Source organism: Cydia pomonella, chromosome 1 (genome assembly GCF_033807575.1).
Source record: "Cydia pomonella isolate Wapato2018A chromosome 1, ilCydPomo1, whole genome shotgun sequence".
NCBI classification, from domain to species: domain Eukaryota; kingdom Metazoa; phylum Arthropoda; class Insecta; order Lepidoptera; family Tortricidae; genus Cydia; species Cydia pomonella.
Genome location: NC_084703.1, coordinates 1,155,443 through 1,174,652, shown reverse-complemented (window position 1 = coordinate 1,174,652; position 19,210 = coordinate 1,155,443). Strand labels below are relative to the sequence as shown.

General features: G+C 38.4%; 1 protein-coding gene across 3 annotated transcripts in view; it reads left to right on the top strand.

Moving 5' to 3' along the window:
• LOC133526033 (F-actin-monooxygenase Mical-like) overlaps window positions 1–19,007 on the top strand; it is a 59,665-nt gene extending 40,658 nt beyond the window's left edge. For 2 of the 3 annotated variants that reach the window (XM_061862514.1, XM_061862513.1), the window contains exons 18-21: window positions 2,709–2,818; window positions 6,420–6,596; window positions 9,845–9,929; window positions 12,520–19,007. In XM_061862514.1, coding sequence (XP_061718498.1) covers window positions 2,709–2,818; window positions 6,420–6,596; window positions 9,845–9,926 — 369 coding nt within the window. In that variant the 3' untranslated portion in view covers window positions 9,927–9,929; window positions 12,520–19,007. The remainder of the gene's footprint in view (window positions 1–2,708; window positions 2,819–6,419; window positions 6,597–9,844; window positions 9,930–12,519) is intronic. The other variant, XM_061862512.1, reaches the window with a different exon arrangement.
• The last annotated feature ends 203 nt before the right edge of the window (window positions 19,008–19,210 follow it).

Sequence of the window (19,210 nt, the reverse complement as noted above, 5' to 3'; positions counted from 1 at the left end):
CTTCGCTCACCAATCGAGTCTTCCAACTCTAAAAACTATCTATTAAATTTTCATAAGAATCGAATAACGTTTAAAGGTTGCACAAATTGAAAAGGTATAAAGGGAGAACCCCATACATTGTGTGAAAATTAACTATGTTCTAAAATAACATAATAAAAAAAAAAACGCTTCATTGAAGGAGACCGGTGAAAGAAAGATTATTGTTGATTTTGAATTTCATACAATAAGACGAAAAAATCGCCAAGCGGGAACTATGCGTAGTTGAAGAGTTCCATTCTGATCGGCATCAGCAATTCCACTTTATCAAATGTCACTTTTTTGAATGTAAATGCTTGATATGGTGATGAAAATACAATAATCATTATATGTATGCCTTTCACATTTGAAGAGTTCCCTCAATTCCTCATGAATCCCATCATCAGTACAGATTTTTGACATAAACGGGACCAATCTGTATGCATATAAATTCAATCAGAAATGACGGAGTTATGAAGTAACAAACATTAAATAAATACAATCGAATTGAGAACCTCCTCCTTTTGAAATCTTGAAGTCGGTTAATAATATAATGGACTGATAATATAAAAACTGAATTTTGCGTCTAAAACATAATAACAGCACTTTTCCTCTGGAAACTGGTGGAAAAACGGAAAAATCTTAATTAGTACATTTATCGAATTACCAAAATCCAAGTTTACTAATGATTTTCAAATTTCTTGATATGTAGAAGGTTCAGTATCACACTCCTCTCCGCTTTGATGGTAGCCGATTAAATCATTTTCTACCCTCCGACGTGGAGTCGTTGGTTATTTGAGGAAATCTTTGTTGATGTTGTGCAACTTCTAAAAATTAACCGATTTTTTTTGCACCTAATATTTTTTAATCTGTGACAAGAAGAATTCGAGAAAAACTGAAATTTAGAAAAGTGAAACACCCTAGCCTTCAAGAATAGAGCGTACTATTTTAAAGGCCCGTAAGGCATCCCCCTTGGTGTTGCAGGTGTCCATGGGCAACGGTACTTGCTTACCATCAGGCGGTTCGTTTGCTCGTTTGCCCCCTATGTCATATAAATAAGAAGGGGGATTAAGTCCATACTAATTACGCGGGCTAAGATGCGGGCAGAAGCTAATTAAGTTGAATGTCAATGCTTAGAATTGTGTAGGAATCTAGTAATATTATCTTATGTTTTTTTTTAATTTGTTTTGCCTTGTTTGTATAATCATTTTAAGAGCCCTAGGCGCCGCCATACAATTCTAGTTACGCTCTCATATTAAAACGACATTGGGAAATGTCATCAAATTTGACATGCACATAAATAAATAAATAAAAAAATAAATAAATATTATAGGACATTATTACACAAATTGGCTAAGTCCCACAGTAAGCTCAATAAGGCTTGTGTTGAGGGTACTTAGACAACTTAGGGTACTTAGAAAAAAAATACTACGCCATTCAGTTTCCTTATATGTGCCATCAGATATATCCGAGCGGCGGAGGTGCTCAAAAATATCTGAACACGCACTCCAACACCTTGACAATATAGGCGTGTTCAGATATTTGTGAGCATCTTGGCCGCTCTGATATATCTGATGGCGACTGTACCCCGGAGTAAAGTTAAAAAAATACTGTGTAGATATATGCTGCGTCCATGTTCATGTCAAGTTTCATGTCATTTAAGCATGTTTTAAAATGAGGGAGGAACTTGGATTGTATGGAAGCGCTTATTGGCGGCGGGTTTTATGACTTATAACTTTATTATTGTTTGTGCAGTTGCTTAAGCTTATGTTGCATGTAAGCGTACAGTCAAGGTACTAAATATCGATACGGACGAAGTGCCAAAAATATGTATACACGACCTTATTGCCTATATATTAAGGTAGTGTGTACATATTTTTGTCACTTTGTGATATTTAGTACCTTGACTGTACTTGTACAGTTGACTGCAAATAATTGTCGTGACATACATATGTTTGGTTGAAGCTTGTAATTTTTGGAGTTACAAATTTGGTCTAATTATAATAATAATTCAGCCTATATACGTCCCACTGCTGGGCACAGGCCTCCTCTCATGTGCGAGAGGGCTCGGGCTATAGTCCCCACGCTAGCCCAATGCGGATTGGGGACTTCACATACACCTTTGAATTTCTTCGCAGATGTAAGCAGGTTTCCTCACGATGTTTTCCTTCACCGAAAAGCTAGTGGTAAATATCAAATGATATTTCGTACATAAGTTTGGTCTAATTAGGATTTCAAAATTTGAAAATAATTGAATTGAATTGAAATCATTTTATTTCGAGCTAAAAACTCATATAGTGTTAGTACATACAACAATTATTATTTATTTATAAATTATGGTTTTCTTTCTATGACGTGTGAAGAAAATAATCAATAATTTATGGATGTGATTGTAATTAAATAATTTTATAAGGTTGTATTGATTGCTTAATAATTGATAAATCGAAGGGGTGACAAATTGAAAATATAATGTTCTAAAGGCCCATTATACAACTTTCTTGCAAATTGTATACAATCAAATTGCTCACCTAAGATATTCTAAAGACACCCTTAAGTTACATTTGTGACTTAAAATGCAACGGTTTTCGAAAACAACGGTCCGGTGAAATGATAAAATATCGGGCAATTTTTTGCGAGATTCGAGGAAATCTTAAATGTGACATAGTGTAACGACTGACCCCGTTTCTCCCCAGGATCCACCACAGAGTTGCTACAGTGCCCACAAGTCGACGGGGGCGCTGCAGGAGCCGCCGCCCGTGCCGCCGCCCCCGGCGCGCTACCGCCCCCCCCTGCCCGCTACCAGGTGAGAGCGGTACAGCTCCCCCCCCCCCCCCCCCGACTGCTCACTAGCTACACTTGTGCTATAGCCGCCCTCGCTCACAAGAGAGTTGCTACCAGCCGACGGGGTCGTTACATAAGCCCCCGAAGCGCTGCTGCCTCACCTGCCCGCTATCAGGTGAGAGTGTTACAGCTCCCCCCCCCCTACTGTTCACCAGCTAGACTCAAGCTGCAGCCGCCCTCGCTCACAAGAGAGTTGCTACAAGCCGACGGGGTCGTTACATAAGCCCCCGAAGCGCTGCTGCCTCCCCTGCCCGCTATCAGGTGAGAGTGTTACAGCTCCCCCCCTACTGTTCACCAGCTAGACTCAAGCTGCAGCCGCCCTCGCTCACAAGAGAGTTGCTACAAGCCGACGGGGTCGTTACATAAGCCCCCGAAGCGCTGCTGCCTCCCCTGCCCGCTATCAGGTGAGTGTTACAGCTCCCCCCCCCCCTACTTTTCACCAGCTAGACTCAAGCTGCAGCCGCCCTCGCTCACAAGAGAGTTGCTACAAGCCGACGGGGTCGTTACATAAGCCCCCGAAGCGCTGCTGCCTCCCCTGCCCGCTATCAGGTGAGTGTTACAGCTCCCCCCCTCCTGTTCACCAGCTAGACTCAAGCTGCAGCCGCCCTCGCTCACAAGAGAGTTGCTACAAGCCGACGGGGTCGTTACATAAGCCCCCGAAGCGCTGCTGCCTCCCCTGCCCGCTATCAGGTGAGAGTGTTACAGCTCCCCCCTATTGTTCACCAGCTATACTCGTGCTGCAGCCGCCCTCGCTCACAAGAGAGTTGCTACAAGCCGACGGGGTCGTTACATAAGCCCCCGAAGCGCTGCTGCCTCCCCTGCCCGCTATCAGGTGAGAGTGTTACAGCTCCCTCCCTACTGTTCACCAGCTAGACTCAAGCTGCAGCCGCCCTCGCTCACAAGAGAGTTGCTACAAGCCGACGCTCTACCGCCCCCTGCCCGCTGCCAGCTGAGACTAGTGGTACGACTGACCCAGAAGATGACGTCGGTGGCGGTTCTTGGGTCAAACCCACTGGCTTGCTTAAAATAAGAAATGTACGGACTTGTATATAAGCTCCATAATAGACATAACACTTGGCATGAAATCTTTGTAGTAGAATAGTTTGTAGAAAATACCCAACGAAACTTGACAATGCATATAGATCACGTAACTTTTCATTCGCATCTGTCATTCCAATACATTACTTTTTTGGCATTTGCCATCTTGATTACGACCTTACAGAGTACGGTACAGTCACGTCTGAAAATATCAATACGAAAAAAGTGCCAAATATGTATACACTTAATATCTTCTTCTTCCTCGCGTTGTCCCGGCATTTTGCCACGGCTCATGGGAGCCTGGGGTCCGCTTGACAACTAATCCCAAGATTTGGCGTAGGCACTAATTTTTACGAAAGCGACTGCCATCTGCCCTTCCAACCTAGAGGGTAAACTAGGCCTTGTTGGGATTAGTCTGGTTTCCTCACGATGTTTTCCTTCACCGAAAAGCGGCTAGTAAATATCAAATGATATTTCGTACATAAGTTCCGAAAAACTCATTGGTACGAGCCGGGGTTTGAACCCGCGACCTCCGGATTGCAAGTCGCACGCTCTTACCGCTAGGGCACCAGCGCTTCTTTTAAAAATGTATACACTTAATATGTGGGCAATAAAGTCGTGTATACATATTTTTGGCACTTTTTACGTGTCAATATTTTCAGACGTGACGGTACGCCGTATTGGTTTACATTTTTCTCAAACTTGCAACGACTTACTTCAAATTAGCTTCACTGCGATGAGTGAAGATGATATGTAACGGAATTTCATACAGCCTTACACACCTAGTACGGAAGGCGGAGATAAGGAATGGAATCTCCATGTACCAAAAAGTGTCATCAAAAAACCTTAAATAGGTGGCGCTACAATACCTAGAATACTTGAAAAAAAAAAAACAAATCATAGACAGCGCACGTCACTCCGTCAATAACGCCTAGGTTCTTAGCTACTCTAGCGCTACTCTGGTGAGATTTGGAACTATTATTTATAGCTGACCACTGGACACTTGCATAAGTTCTGCCTATGGAGATTGCGTTCCTTAACTCTACCTTTCATGTCATCTAGGCCTGTAAAGTAACCTTCTTTTCTTTTTAAACGTCACATTTATGACAACGTATTGGCATTCAACCATCAAATAGTAGTAGATTCTTAATTTGTTCTTAGCTGTGGAAACCTACCAATACAACAAATTGACTACTTTTTTTTCATTGTATTTTTGTGAAGAGCATTATAGAAATCTCAGCGAGAAACGGGGTTGCCGGCAACGTATCCCTTTCTACAGTGTCCCTAGCCATTGGACAAAGCCGAAATGTACAGCATTAGGGTATTTAGAACCAGTGTACAAAGTATCATAACAACCGGTGTAGCGGTTTCGAATAGCAGCCTGTATGTGTTAGTAGCTCCTAAGGTAATATCTTCAAAGAATAGAAATAGAACCTTCTTCGACCTTTTTGATTATCTTTTTTATTTATGACACTAATAAGCTTCTCACTTTTGAAAAATGTCATCATTATCAAATATTTCGAACAAATTGTCAAAAACACTGCCAAAGATTAACACAGTGTGTTTCTTTTTGTTGTCGATTATTGCAAATAACTTTTGTTCGAAAAATTTATTTATTTATCTTTTGTTCTAATTAAAAAATATTAACGTCAGAGCATTCCTGGGAAGTAACCCTACGTGGGATTTCAGGGTTTGTCCAATGGTCATCCTGTATAGAAAAGTACAAGAAATAATTTTACGTAAATAAGCGCGTGAACAACTATTCTATGTCCTGCCCTGGGACTCAAACTATCTCTATACCAAATCAACGAAATCGGTTCAGCGGATTAAGCATGAAGAGGAGTTTAGAAAATAGTACATTTCGATGCTAGTGCGGAAAGTATGTCATTACTTCACGTGTATCGAACGACGTTTTTTAATGCAGTTGCGAAAAATGAAAAAAAGCAACAATTATTTTTTTATGCATGTTCTATAAGACAGAAACAATTGTAAATAAGTATTTTTATATATATTGTTTTTACTTAGGAATGGTGTTGAATTCAGCAACCCCGATTTATACGAAAACGGTATCAAACACGGCCTAGTTTAGGATAAAATTGAGAGCCCTAAATAAACTTTCAAGAGCGGATATCTCTAAAACTATAGGGAGCGTGCATGAACTGTAGGAGGCAGCACAGTAGCCGTCAGATTTATGGCGCGAGGTGTAAATGTGATGTTTATTGTTCCGATGTAGCCCACGAGATGGCAGACCCTCCAACGCGCACGGTCCCTATAATCGTTTTGCAATGATTTTACCACAATCTATCCAAGCTAATCGTTCAATTAACTATATTGATATTGTTAACTTAGACATTTAAGTCTTTAAATGTGTTAGACTGTTAAAAATCTTTCTGGTCCCTCGTGTTGCATCGTGTGTTACATACTACAATAATCCATTATAAATTTCGGATTCCAGAGCAAAGTAAGCACCTATCACGATATCTGCGTTCATTCATAGCTTTAACATTCGCTTTTCTTATCATCAGACTCACCGCCCATAACCAAACTAACAGCAGGGCCGTCGGACGTGGACGAGCGAGACGCAATGCAGCTGTGGTTCGAGGCGCGGTGGGCGCGGCTGGTCGCTCAGCGGCGGGCCCGCGAGCCCCGTCGCGACGGCCGGCTGGCCCGGCTGGAGCGGCGGCTGTCCAGGCCGCTGTCAGGTAGATGCCCTCATTCACTAGAGATGCAACGATTATTCGGCCATTATTCGGTATTCGGCCTATTCGGTCACAATTTCACTATTCGGCCGAATACCGAATAGTAGCATAGTATTCGGCCGAATATCGCATAGTACATTAAGAGGCTGTCAACACCCAAGGTCCTTGAAATTGATGTTACTTAAACAATTTTTTAAGAAAGACTATTTGTTTTAGTCAAGTAAGAAAAATATATGTTCATATTAATTATATTTCAAAGACCGTGGTTGTACTCGATACATGATTGAACGAAATCGGCTCGATAGAAAATAATTGCAAAGATTGGTCTTAAAATCACAATTAAAATCACTTTTTTTTTAATTAAATATTTTTCTTATTATTCCCTTGCCCAGGCCCAGTAACATGCGACAGTGCTATCTCATTTACTCCGATACAAATAGACAGTATGCGCGCTTTAGGTATTGACAGCCTCTTAACACGTAGATAACGGCTAACGAGGGGTATAAAAAATAACAAACTACAAGTCAGACTACCTTCATATTCATAGTAATACAAAAAGATGAGAAAAATAATACAAAATATTTTTTACAGTACTATGGGGGTACTTTATAGCACTAGTGCGAGAAGTAGCATATTACGTTACTGTGTCGAACATTTAAAGGGCCATATGTACTGTAAAACGTTGTACGATACATGTGCGAATAGGTAATTCGCAACTCGTGTCGATTTAAAACACTCCCTTCGGTCGTGTTTTAATTTATCGCCACTCGTTTCGAATTTCCTATTTTTCGCACTTGTATCGTAATGTACTATTTTACACACACGACGAAATCTAACGCACCGCAATGTCGTGCAGAATAAGCGCAATTTCTATCAAAGACTGCCTGCAGCGAGAAATAAGTTTCAATTTGCACAGCGCGCGTTCGAATTTACTTCATTTTAGGTAAAACTTCTTGCCGAATATTCGGCTATTCGGCCGATGGCTCCGCTGAATATTCGGTATACGGCCAAGCCACTATTCGTTGCATCTCTAATTGACACTACTTGAACAATATGAGGGGCTCGGATGCCTCGCGGCTGTGCTCTGAGACCTTCATCGATTTTAGTCGCAAAAATGTATTGTATAATTATTTAGCTGTAAGATTAGTTTTAGTATTAACATTGTACTCCGCATCGCGGTTGATTGTGATGAATTTTAAGATCATTGTAACTCACAATATGTCAATAAAGATTTCAATATCAAAAAATGTTAAATTGATAGATTTAGTCGATGAAATTGTACACCTTTTGCTAACTATTATAAATAACAAGTACTGGTTTCTATTGGCACGTCTTGTTATCTTTCATTTGAATCAATCATTTTTTTTTTAAACAGACTCACTTAATTAGTAATGTTTTTTTTTTCTGATGGACGTTTAGGTAAACGCGCGTAAAGCAGTGATTTTATCGATCTTATTTGTTAATTTCGTAAATGTTGGACTGCTAAAAATGGTAGTTTTGTATTACACATATCCTGTACTTCAATTTTAATAAACTACATTTTTGTTATTATAAATTTGAAGTAGTGTAAATGAAAGTTAGACGAAATCAATTTTCTCCAGAAATTACTTCAAAATAAGTGCCAAATTCTCTGAAAATCGACTTAATTTCCATGTAATTTTGATACTTAAACAATTTACAACATTTGCTGAAACTGTTCTTGTACATCATTTTGCATAATTTACCACCATAATTTTTCGATGAATTTTAAAAACTGTCCCTTCTCGTCACATATTACCGGGGACGCACGCTTGCGACCTCATTATTAAAAGGCAAGATGAGAAGACGTGCTAATAGAAACCAATACTTGTTATTTAGATATAACGTAACAAAAAGTGTACAATTTCAACGACTAAATCTATCAATTGTACATTTTTGCTCTAAAATCGTTACCGGGCTCTTAAAGAAATGGTGCTGTTTTCAATAGTGTTCATAATACCATCCTTCCACTCACTTTTCGTAACACCTCATCATTCGTTATCTTATCTCAGCAACTAATGCCTTCCATTCGCCTCTAGCACCACTTTTCAAATGCTTCCATACTCTAACCCCCTTATTCATAAACGTATGTTAAACTTAACAAGCCGCTAATAATCGATTGTCCCTTTCCGACGTATTGGTATGATGGAAAGAGACAAACGATTATTAGCGGCTTGTTAACTTAGTAGACGTTTATGAATAAGGGGGTATTTTGAATGATTCACGGTTAGTTTCACTAGACTTAAATTGGTACGGTTTATATCCCGGTCAATTTAAGTCTTCCTGTCTCTTAGGGTCATTGTTCACATTTCACTTCTATAATGGACTATGCTTTAAGAGTGTGTTATGAAATAGTATTTTATGCAACCGTTGTTTAAAAGGTCAATAAAGACGAGTGGCGTGGGTTACAATCTGAGCCGGAGTCGAAGTCGTAGGTGAAAATTGTAAATGGATACGCCACGAGCATTTTTTAACCTACTATTCAACGTTGCATACAATGCTTTTTCTACGCCTACTAACTTAGAATCAGACCAAGATAAGTTAGCAGCGATTTTGACAGCCCAGCCCGTGGAAATGTTAAGTAAACGTCATAATTTCATAGAAATACGACGTGACGTCGTACGACGACGTTGACGACGTTTAAATTAACACTTGCACTGTCGGAGCTGACAAAATCGCTGCCAATTTATCTTGGTCAGATTATAAATAAAACAAAAATTAATTTCATAAGCGCCGGATACGTCAAAATGAAAAACATTGTCTATGGTGAACTTTGTTTTCAATTAACGTTCACTAGACGGTGGTGACATAAAAAAAATATTTGGTTGCATAGTAGAAACAACTGCTTCATAAGTCAAAAACACCCATAGACTACGAAGGCCGCTTAGCGTTACTTGTTAGTCTCCATAGGGTACTGCGGCCAAAATCGAGAAGAAACTGTCCAAAAATTGAATTTAGCAAGGAGCAAGTACCAGGGCCTCATGAGTTACGAGAAGGGGTCGCTGACCCGCCGGGCAGCGGCGGGCCGGGCGCGTGAGAAGATTGCTCGCGTATCTTAGCTGTACTTTTGGCTTGTTTACCTATATGATTCTATTAAGTTTAAAGTATTATTTTTGTTGACTCGTAGGAAAAGTATTGTATGCAACGTTGTTACTCACGCCACTCGCCTTTTTTCCCATCCCCATCTTATACAACTTTTGCATAAAATACTATTATAGTATTATTTGTTCCAGCGGAGCAACAGGCGGCGACGGTGGCCGAGCTAGTGCAGGTGTCTGCGCAGCGCGAGGCGCACCAGGCGTTAATGGCCGCTGACAGGTACAGGGAGACACTGTAACTAATGTTAATGACACACTTTGCTATGAAATATACTAGACCGCGGGTCAGGCACAGATTTCCATGACCAACCGCCTCCCGTGCGAAAACTCATATAGTGGTTAAGTAGCTATGTATGATGAACCCTCATGGACGTCAACTGCCGCTCCGTTGGTGGCTTAGGGAATGGCAGCCACCGAAACACGTAAACAAAAAATGGCATACCCTCCCGTTTGATATTGTCAGACGATAGGTCAGATTCTATTGTTGGTTAAAAAATCGTCAGCCGGTTGTATCGCGGTGGTAAGAACGTCAGCTGGTCGCATGAGCATGTAAAAAATAAGTGTTTTACCTTTTTATGACAGTAATAAAAAATTATGAAACTTTGCATATAGCATTCCATCAGGCGTTCCAAATAAACGGTTAAGCAATTTACACATTACGCATACTTTGCGTGCATAAAGTGGTAAGGCGAGAATTTTTGACATGTTCATACCATCAACTGACGTTCAACCGCGATACAACCGGCTGACTGTTTTTTTTAATTCATGATAGCATCTAAACTCTCATCTGACAAAGTCAAGGAGTCAAGGACCAAACAAACCCTCTTATCCCTCTCACACCTCAAACACCTCCCTCCGGCTTCAAAGAACCCCGTCGTGTATGGTCAGCCCTTAACCGCCCTAGAACCGGAATTGGTAACTGCGCACACCACTGGCATAAATGGGGCTGGAGCGCCTCTCCTGCCTGCGAGTGTGGGCATCCAGACCAGACCATCGATCACATAGTAATGGAATGTCCCCTCACAAAATACATGGGCCAAGTGAACGACTTCAATATCCTGGCTGAAGAAGCGGTGGCTTACCTGAGTAGGGCGAAATTTTAAATTTTAAGTTGTTACTTACTATAATTTATACTCTCTACCATTTTATATCCAGTGACATGTAACGAATATAATAATCTGACGATAAATAAAATAATCTGACAAAGTCTCAGCCGGGAGGCGACGACTGACGATATATGCTCCTGGCCCGCGGTCTATACTATTATTAACCATATCGTCTTGTGTGCAAAACGACGTAATTTTTACGTCATCCGCACTAAATAATAATAATTAAGGATAAACTATGCGTTCCTTCGACGAAGCTAGTAAAAACAATTAAGCAAGGTTACCCTTTACAATCAATTGCCTCTACACATAACCAATTTAACATGCATACAATTTAAAAATAAACTTAAACGTTTCTTCCAACTTAATCCATTTTACTCAATCAATGAATTTACAGATAAAATGAAAAATTATGATTTTATTATGTAAAATAATTCTAAGCGTAGGTGCTTTTATACTGTATTATATTGATGTATTTGATCATTTACCATTTAATATATTTTGATTTACATAATTTTTTCTACCTATATACCTAATAAGACATTGCACGATTAGTTTTAGCATTGACCTGTATTTTTACATGCTAGTGTTCTGTTGTTACTTCGCCAAATAAAGAAACTTGAACTAAAAGTTCGAGCCATATTTATGGTCGCAATTTAAGTATGTAAGTGGTACCACCATGGGTGTTACAATGGTTGTTTATGTAACTGCTAGATAATGAAAGGCATTAAAATACGAGTGTGGGTTTAAGAAACGAACGAAGTGAGTTTCTTAAAAGGACCACACGAGTGTTTTAATGCCTAATTATGCACAGTTACATACACTATTTTAACTATACACATATTATAAACTTTCTATGATATAGACTAACCTGATGTTACAGCTAAGATTGAGGCATCGTTGCTCTCTTGGCGGAACTCGCGGATATGAGGTGGCGTCTCCAACAACAACGAATTAATTAAATACCCGTATAGTGAAAGTTTTCACTATTAATACGAATCAAAAAAAATACTGTAAATAAAATAAACATATCACGCATCCGTAGTTTTTTTTCTGATTCAGACACAAACTAGACTCGGACGCCGATTCAATTGACAGTTCATTTCAAGTAGAACGTCATATCGACTGATATTAGAATAGAGGTTAAATCGAATTGCTTTTTTTTTCAGAGATGTTCGCAATTTGAATGTCATTACCAAATCGATTTTGATGTAGTAATGAATGAAGCAATCACAACATTTTTAGTGTATCTTAATGTTGACAATTATTTACGAATTTCGAGGGCATCAGAGATGGTTTAGATATGTGTGTAGATAAAATGTTATATGACATTGTGTGACAGGGAAAACATAATAAAACGCTATCAATGGTATATCATACGACGTACCTTCTTCTTCCTCCTGCCCTTATCCCACGTTATGTGGGGTCGGCACAACATGTTCTTCTCTTCCATTCTCCTCTATCTTTCGTCACCTCAGCACTCACTCCTTTCTTTCTCATATCCTCTTTCACACAATCCATCCATCGTTTTTTGGGTCTACCATCCGCTCTCCGTCCATCAACATTCATTCCTAACTTTCTTTTTCCTATATGGCATTCATCCCTCCTCATTAAATGCCCATACCACGCTAACCTACCACTACCACGCTAACATACGACGTACCTAATGTAATAATACGCGTGGTAAGATAATGACCTTTGCAGGAGGCGTAGTGCTGCGAGCAGCGGCGTCGGTGACTAGAGCTACGCCATCATACTGTCCTCCCCTCATCACTTCACGTCACCTACCGCAGGCCTAGCTCGGCAACTTTCGGGTCGGCTTCGGCCAGTGTTGCCAGGCGTACGATAATTATCGTACATGTACGATAATTTGGGCTCCGGTACGATGTACGTTCCAAAGGGCATTATAATTTCAGCCCTTGGACTTGAAAAAGTCTAGTGTTTGAAGCAAAGTATGATACTTACCCTCAGAGGCTAAAATTAGCTTTCCGGGTGTTCGGGTCCTTGGTGTAAGTCAAAAAACGTCGAAATTTCCTGTAAACCGTTTGGAGCTGTCACAAAAATACACAAATATAAAACTGATTTCTGCGCAATTTATATGGAAATTGTTTTTTTTGGAAATTTAAGCTTATTTCGCAAGTATTTTTTAACGGTACGATAATTTTGACACTCAAATATGATAATTCTTTTCCGCGCACCTGGCAACACTGGCTTCGGCAGTCATCGGGTCCCTTCGGCCTTCGTCACTCGCGCCGACGCAAGTTTGACAGCTGTATCGTTAAAACAGTAGACTTATCATGAGTTGTATGCGGCCTTAAACTGTGTCAACTGTAACGCCGTGCATCTCGCTTGCGCCAATGTCAGTGCGAGGGAGATGCATTGTAAGTTAGTTCACGTTATGTAAGTGTCAAACTCGTGGTAATGATACAGCTAAGAAAAATCTGTTTTGTGTTGAACTGATAAAACTGAAATTTGGTCTTACGGCCAACTTAGTTTTGTGCCTGTTTTTATTAAATTGAAAGATAAGTTCCGTCGAACTGTGAGGTGGGAGTCTGTGCTTGTTGCATAGATGGCGCTACAGTCATTAATAAGAAAAGTTTAGTGTCATGATTATTAAGTAAACTAATAACGTGTATTGTTGTAAAATATAATAAATATAGTATTATATTCATATTAGACCATGCGAGATCAACTTCAGATATTATTAGTTTTAAAAACATCCATATACGTGTGTCAAAAATTGCTGGGCCTGTACTTTTATACATTTTAGTTTTTTTTTGGGACGTGGCTAGGTGACGAGGGATTTTTTGATTTAGTTTTGATTTTAGCGAAATTTAGTGTTCATATTTTTAATATTTTAGTTAATTATTTTTATACTATAGGCATTTAAATGCATCACACATATATATAGACTACGTCTATGGAGCATTTTATGTTTTTATCATTAAATATTCTATGCTTTACTTTTAATCACGGTATATTATATACTGTAAAATTATTTCGTATTTTTTAAATCAGTTCTTCCGTTTATATCTGATGCAGTCGCCTTCAGATATATAGGAGCGGCCGAGGTGCCCACAAATATCTGAACACGAGTCGTGCTCAGATATTTATGTTGTGATAAATTGATAAATCTGATGGTGACTGTACATGTTTATGTTTTTCGTGTTTACCGTCTTGATATTTCAAGATAATACGACTTTTTTGAGTTACGTATCGAACTTTGGTACAATTTTTGGGTTAACTTTGTAATGTATACCTATGGGGTAAAACCCGGATAGATGCCATACTTTTTGAAAAAGCCTCATGACTACGAATGTTTTAATCTTACGAGAATAATTTCAATTAGATTAGCTAGTCTAATCTCACTCTGAGACTTGTCTCATCTGTTCTAATAACTACAGTTAGTACAGTTTATGCAGAATATTCGTTTTTCCAGTAGATGTTTTTGAGGACAGGTATGGAATGCCTCGTCATGAAATTGATAAGACGGATTGATGCCCTATGGAATAAAACAATTAAAAATATCCTGGGCAACGGTTGGAAGACTGAGGTATGTAGGGATCGTGCTTCCTACTTAAACTATTATTTTTTCGTTCCTATATTGGGAAGTTTTTTGAAAGTGGAGCAACTATACAACTGGGGCATCTATCCGGGTTTTACCCTACGTTCACAATAGATTGCATATAACTTGTTTTGTACGTATTCGTTCGCTATTTTTTTTTATAACGATTGTTTTGAAGTTAGCTTATACCTCTCGCGCCGAATTATAGTTTGTATGAAAGTTTCTTCTAATCTCAATTGCTTGAATTTAATTAAAGAAATGTTTACTACCTTATTACTTACCGTACCGGCCTATAATATATCACCTTTGTTTTGTATAAACTTGTATAAAGTAAACAAGATAGGTTTGTAGTTTTTTTTTACTGACCAAGCGACTGTGGAGCACGAGCTAAGCGTCTCCGTTTCACATTGAACAATTTTTTTTTCTTATTCAATGTTAATTTTTATTAAGTTGGTGTATTTTTTATTATTTTAGGTCGCATTACTTAAATTATTTTCGTTTATTATTCTGAGCACGTTCGAAATACTCCTAAAAGTATTCACTTCATCAAAAAGCTTTTTTGGAATCCTTAATCTTATTTTTTTCTTATTATGAAGCCGATGGTCCCGGGTTCAAATCCTAGTAAGGGCATTTATTCGTGTGATGAGCATGGATATTTGTTCCTGAGTCATGGGTGTTTTGTATGTATTTAAGTATTTATAAATATTTATATACACCGTGTTTTTATTGAATTGCGTTAACTCCGGGGTTTCGGTAAGTACGTTTAAGGAAACTAAATGGCATAGTTAATTTTCAAAAAAAAATATTTTTTTTTGTTTTTTTTTACTATTTTTATTTTTATAAAAAGTAACTAAATGTTGCATATAGCGTTGTTGTAACACGGGCATTACATTTAACTCAACCAAACAATTGAAAACTGTGACATATCAATGTCATTTCTAACATCGATCGTCCGAGATAGTACGTACGTTTAGTAGCAAATGTATGAACTCGCACTAAACACTAACTAATAAGTAAACAGGTCCTAAAGCAAGTGTACACGCTCGTAAGGGCCTTATAATATAAAAAATTATGATTGATTATCTCCGAAATGGAGTTAGTTAGAATATCGGTATCTTTGAGAAAGTTACTTAATTTAAGCTCAGGAATGCACCCTCGAAATTAACGCAAATCAAAAAAAACACGGTGTATATCGTTGTCTAAGTACCCTCAACACAAGCCTTATTGAGCTTACTGTGGGAGTTAGTCAATTTGTGTAATAATGTCCTATAATATTTATTTATTATTATTTAATATTTATTGGTACTGGTATGGTCATAACTTCCAGAAAAATCCTACAATTTTTTCAGGTGACAGCTACTCCATATAAAATGAACTATCTTATTAACCATCATTCGACGCGCGAGGTAGAGTTGTTTGAATTTGTGGGAAAAATAGCTGTTCGTTGAACCGACCAGGTGGCCTAGCCAACGAAACAAATCTTGGTTAGACCCCCAGAACGTCGCATTGTTGTTTATTCAACCAAACTGAAAATTGAATGTAACGTTGCAAATTAGTATAAATTATTCGTTTTAAATAAGAATTCAAACTTCATACAATATTTGAATTCGAAAATCATTAAATAAATTTCTTTGAGAAACGGGTGATTTTCATAACCCCTGTGGACAACGGTGTGCTAGATATGCCAAATGAGTATATTTATATTTTATAGGTATATGTGTATGTCGGTAGCCGATCGTAAGATCAGGCAGATCGTGAAGTTCCTAGGCATTTCGTGAAACGTGAAATGTTGGTCTCGTTCCCCGAGTCGACGGCGGGGCTCCTAGTTCTGGACAGTTTGGGCCAACCTACCGAACCTATCCTACCATCTATTGGTATAATGTGACTATCGTCCAAACATTACGATCTGCCTGATCTTACGACCGCCCGCATATACATAATTACACATAGGCTTAGGTTATGCCTAGCTAACACAAAAAGACTAAACCTCTTCTAAAATTGCTACTAGTTCGCATCGATGCTAAAATTCGCAATCACATTTGTTATTTTTTGAAGTATTTAAAACATAGTCTAGATGGCGCCGTAAGACCCTAAGGGTCCCAGCAAACTCGGTTCTCCTTACAAACGTAGCTACGCTCCCATTTATTTATTTATTTATTGCAACAACTAATATACAACTAATATATATGTATTGTTTTTTAAAACGACTCGCTAGATTGCTCTGAAACTTTGTACTTACAATGGGATAAGGTATATCTATGCCTGTAATTAGTTTATGTAGCTTCAGATACCGCGCTGGTGGCCTGGCGGTAAGAGCGTGCGACTTTCAATCTAGAGGTTGCAGGTTCAAAACCCGGCATCGTACCAATGAGTTTCTCGGAACTTATGTACGAAATATCATTTGATTCGGGTACAAATCCTGGTAAGGGCATTTATTCGTGTGATGAGCATGGATATTTGTTCCTGAGTCATGGGTGTTTTATATGTATTTAAGTATTTATAATTATTGATATATTATATATATCGTTCTCTAAGTACCTTCAACACAAGCCTTATTGAGCTTACTGTGGGACTTAGTTAATTTGTGTAATAATGTCCTATAATATTTATTTATTTATTTGATATTTACCAGTCGCTTTTCGGTGAAGGAAAATATCGTGAGGTAACCGGACTAATCCCAACAAGGCCTAGTTTTACCCTCTGGGTTGGAAGGTCAGATGGCAGTCGCTTTCTTAAAAAGTGCCTACGCCAAATCTTGGGATTAGTTGTCAAGCGGACCCCAGGCTCCCATGAGCCGTGGCAATATGCCGGGACAACGCTAGGAAGATGAAGTAGAAGAGCTTCAGATACTATAGTTAAATAAAAAACAACGGGTTGCACTCCGGGAGTGCCGGCAGAAGTGAAAACTTGAACATTAACGTTGTGCATTTTTGATGGTTAGGGAATAATTCTGCACGAATTGTTTTAATTATCAGTATAAAAGTACTATCATTTATGTGGTAAAATACAATATTTATTTATTGCGCTATCGCACACAAACATGACAATTAAAAATTGAAGATTTCAGAACTATTACAATTATTTAACATAAAAAATGCATAACGTTTATATTCAAGTCGCGCCGGCGGTCTACTGGCTTCAATCACATAGTAATAGTAACAGTTTTTCGATCAGTACCCCTAGTGTAAATAAATTCGATTTCGAAACGTGACGTACGCATTTGCATTTAGTAGAGCGCGCCAAGCGGGACGTTTTGGAAACTCAAAATCCTATACAAAATGAGACTTAACGCAAACGCGTTCGTCACGTTATGATGTCGATCAAATTTACACTAGGGGTACAGGTCACGTGTCCGTCTTACGAATTTTCAATCCGTCTAATCGGTCGGTCACGTGACCTGTCGCGAGTTTAACATTTTTTCCCCATCACAAAAAGTGCACAGCGCCGCTAAAGAAGTTTTCACTTCAAAAATACAGCGAATTTAAGTGTTTCATACAAAACTTGTTCTTGCTCTACTTCGTTTGTTTCATAAACTGGGGCCATATAAACGAATTACAGGACTAGATATACCTCATGTATGTTCAAAGTTTTATTATAATCCAACACGTAGTTTAAAAAACAGAACGAAACTCCGTTTGTATGGGAAGGTGAAATATGGCCGAGCTTGCTGCGGACTCTTAAGGGATCGTATATTCTTAAGAAAATTCCACCTATACCGCCGAGGCCCGGATGGCCGAGTGGTCTAGGCATCTGCTGCGAATGCAGAGGACACTGGTTCGACTAGGCCTTGGTCACTTTTCATATGTGAAATCAATTGTAGTTTTTAATTTTTTTATATACACATGATGATTTAGTTATTACGATACAAGCACGTAATGTTCTAATTATCGCACTAGTGCGGTAAAGTAGCACCATATATACTGTAAAATAATTTGTTACCTAACATTCAACAAAGCTCGTTAATAGCAAAGAGAATTTGAAATAGAGGTGGATTGTCAAAGAAAATTTTGTAGCTACAATTTACTGCCATCCTTCGACTTATGACTAAAACTTTTAGAACGCCATTTGATTTTAATCCTTTCACTGATATTAAATTTCTTAAATATGGCGTGGCGTCATCTAGATCAAAGGCCAAAGGTATGGCTGCATCGTTTCGAGGGATGGCGTCTAATAGGTTTATCCGGTCATTTAGTGTTAGTTAAGCTAAAGCTAACTTTATCGTAAGTATAAAGATAGAATGCACGGGTCACTAAAGGTCTACAATATTTTTATATTCGGCTTGGTTTTTGTTGAAAGTCTTCACTATTTTGTATATTAATTAAGCTTCAGAACTGAGCGCTGTATATCTATCTGTAAGTAAATCGTTTTAGACGTCATGTTTTCTTAAAAGGGTCTAATGTAAGTGTTGGCCGAACAATTAGAATTGACTGTAACCATTACAAATTGAACCGTAACCGTGGTTAATATTTAATATTTTCAATTCTAATTAACTTTCGACCAACATGAAACTACCAATATTGGTCTAGTTTAGAGTGTCAGAAATAATTATACTTTTATAGTGTATTTTAACCAAAATAAATATAATATAAATCAAAAATTAAAAATGACAATTCCGTCAACCACTAAATTCTGTTTCATTTCAAGCATGAAAAATGGTTATAAAATTATGTGAACATGATAACTTAGGGTCTGTTTCATAATTTAATAATAGTATTTTATGCAACAGTTGTATTAGAAGGGTCAAAAAAGGCGAGTGGCGTGGCGTGTAAAGGAATACGCCACGAGCATTTTTTGACCTACTTATACAACGTTGCATACAATACTTTTCCT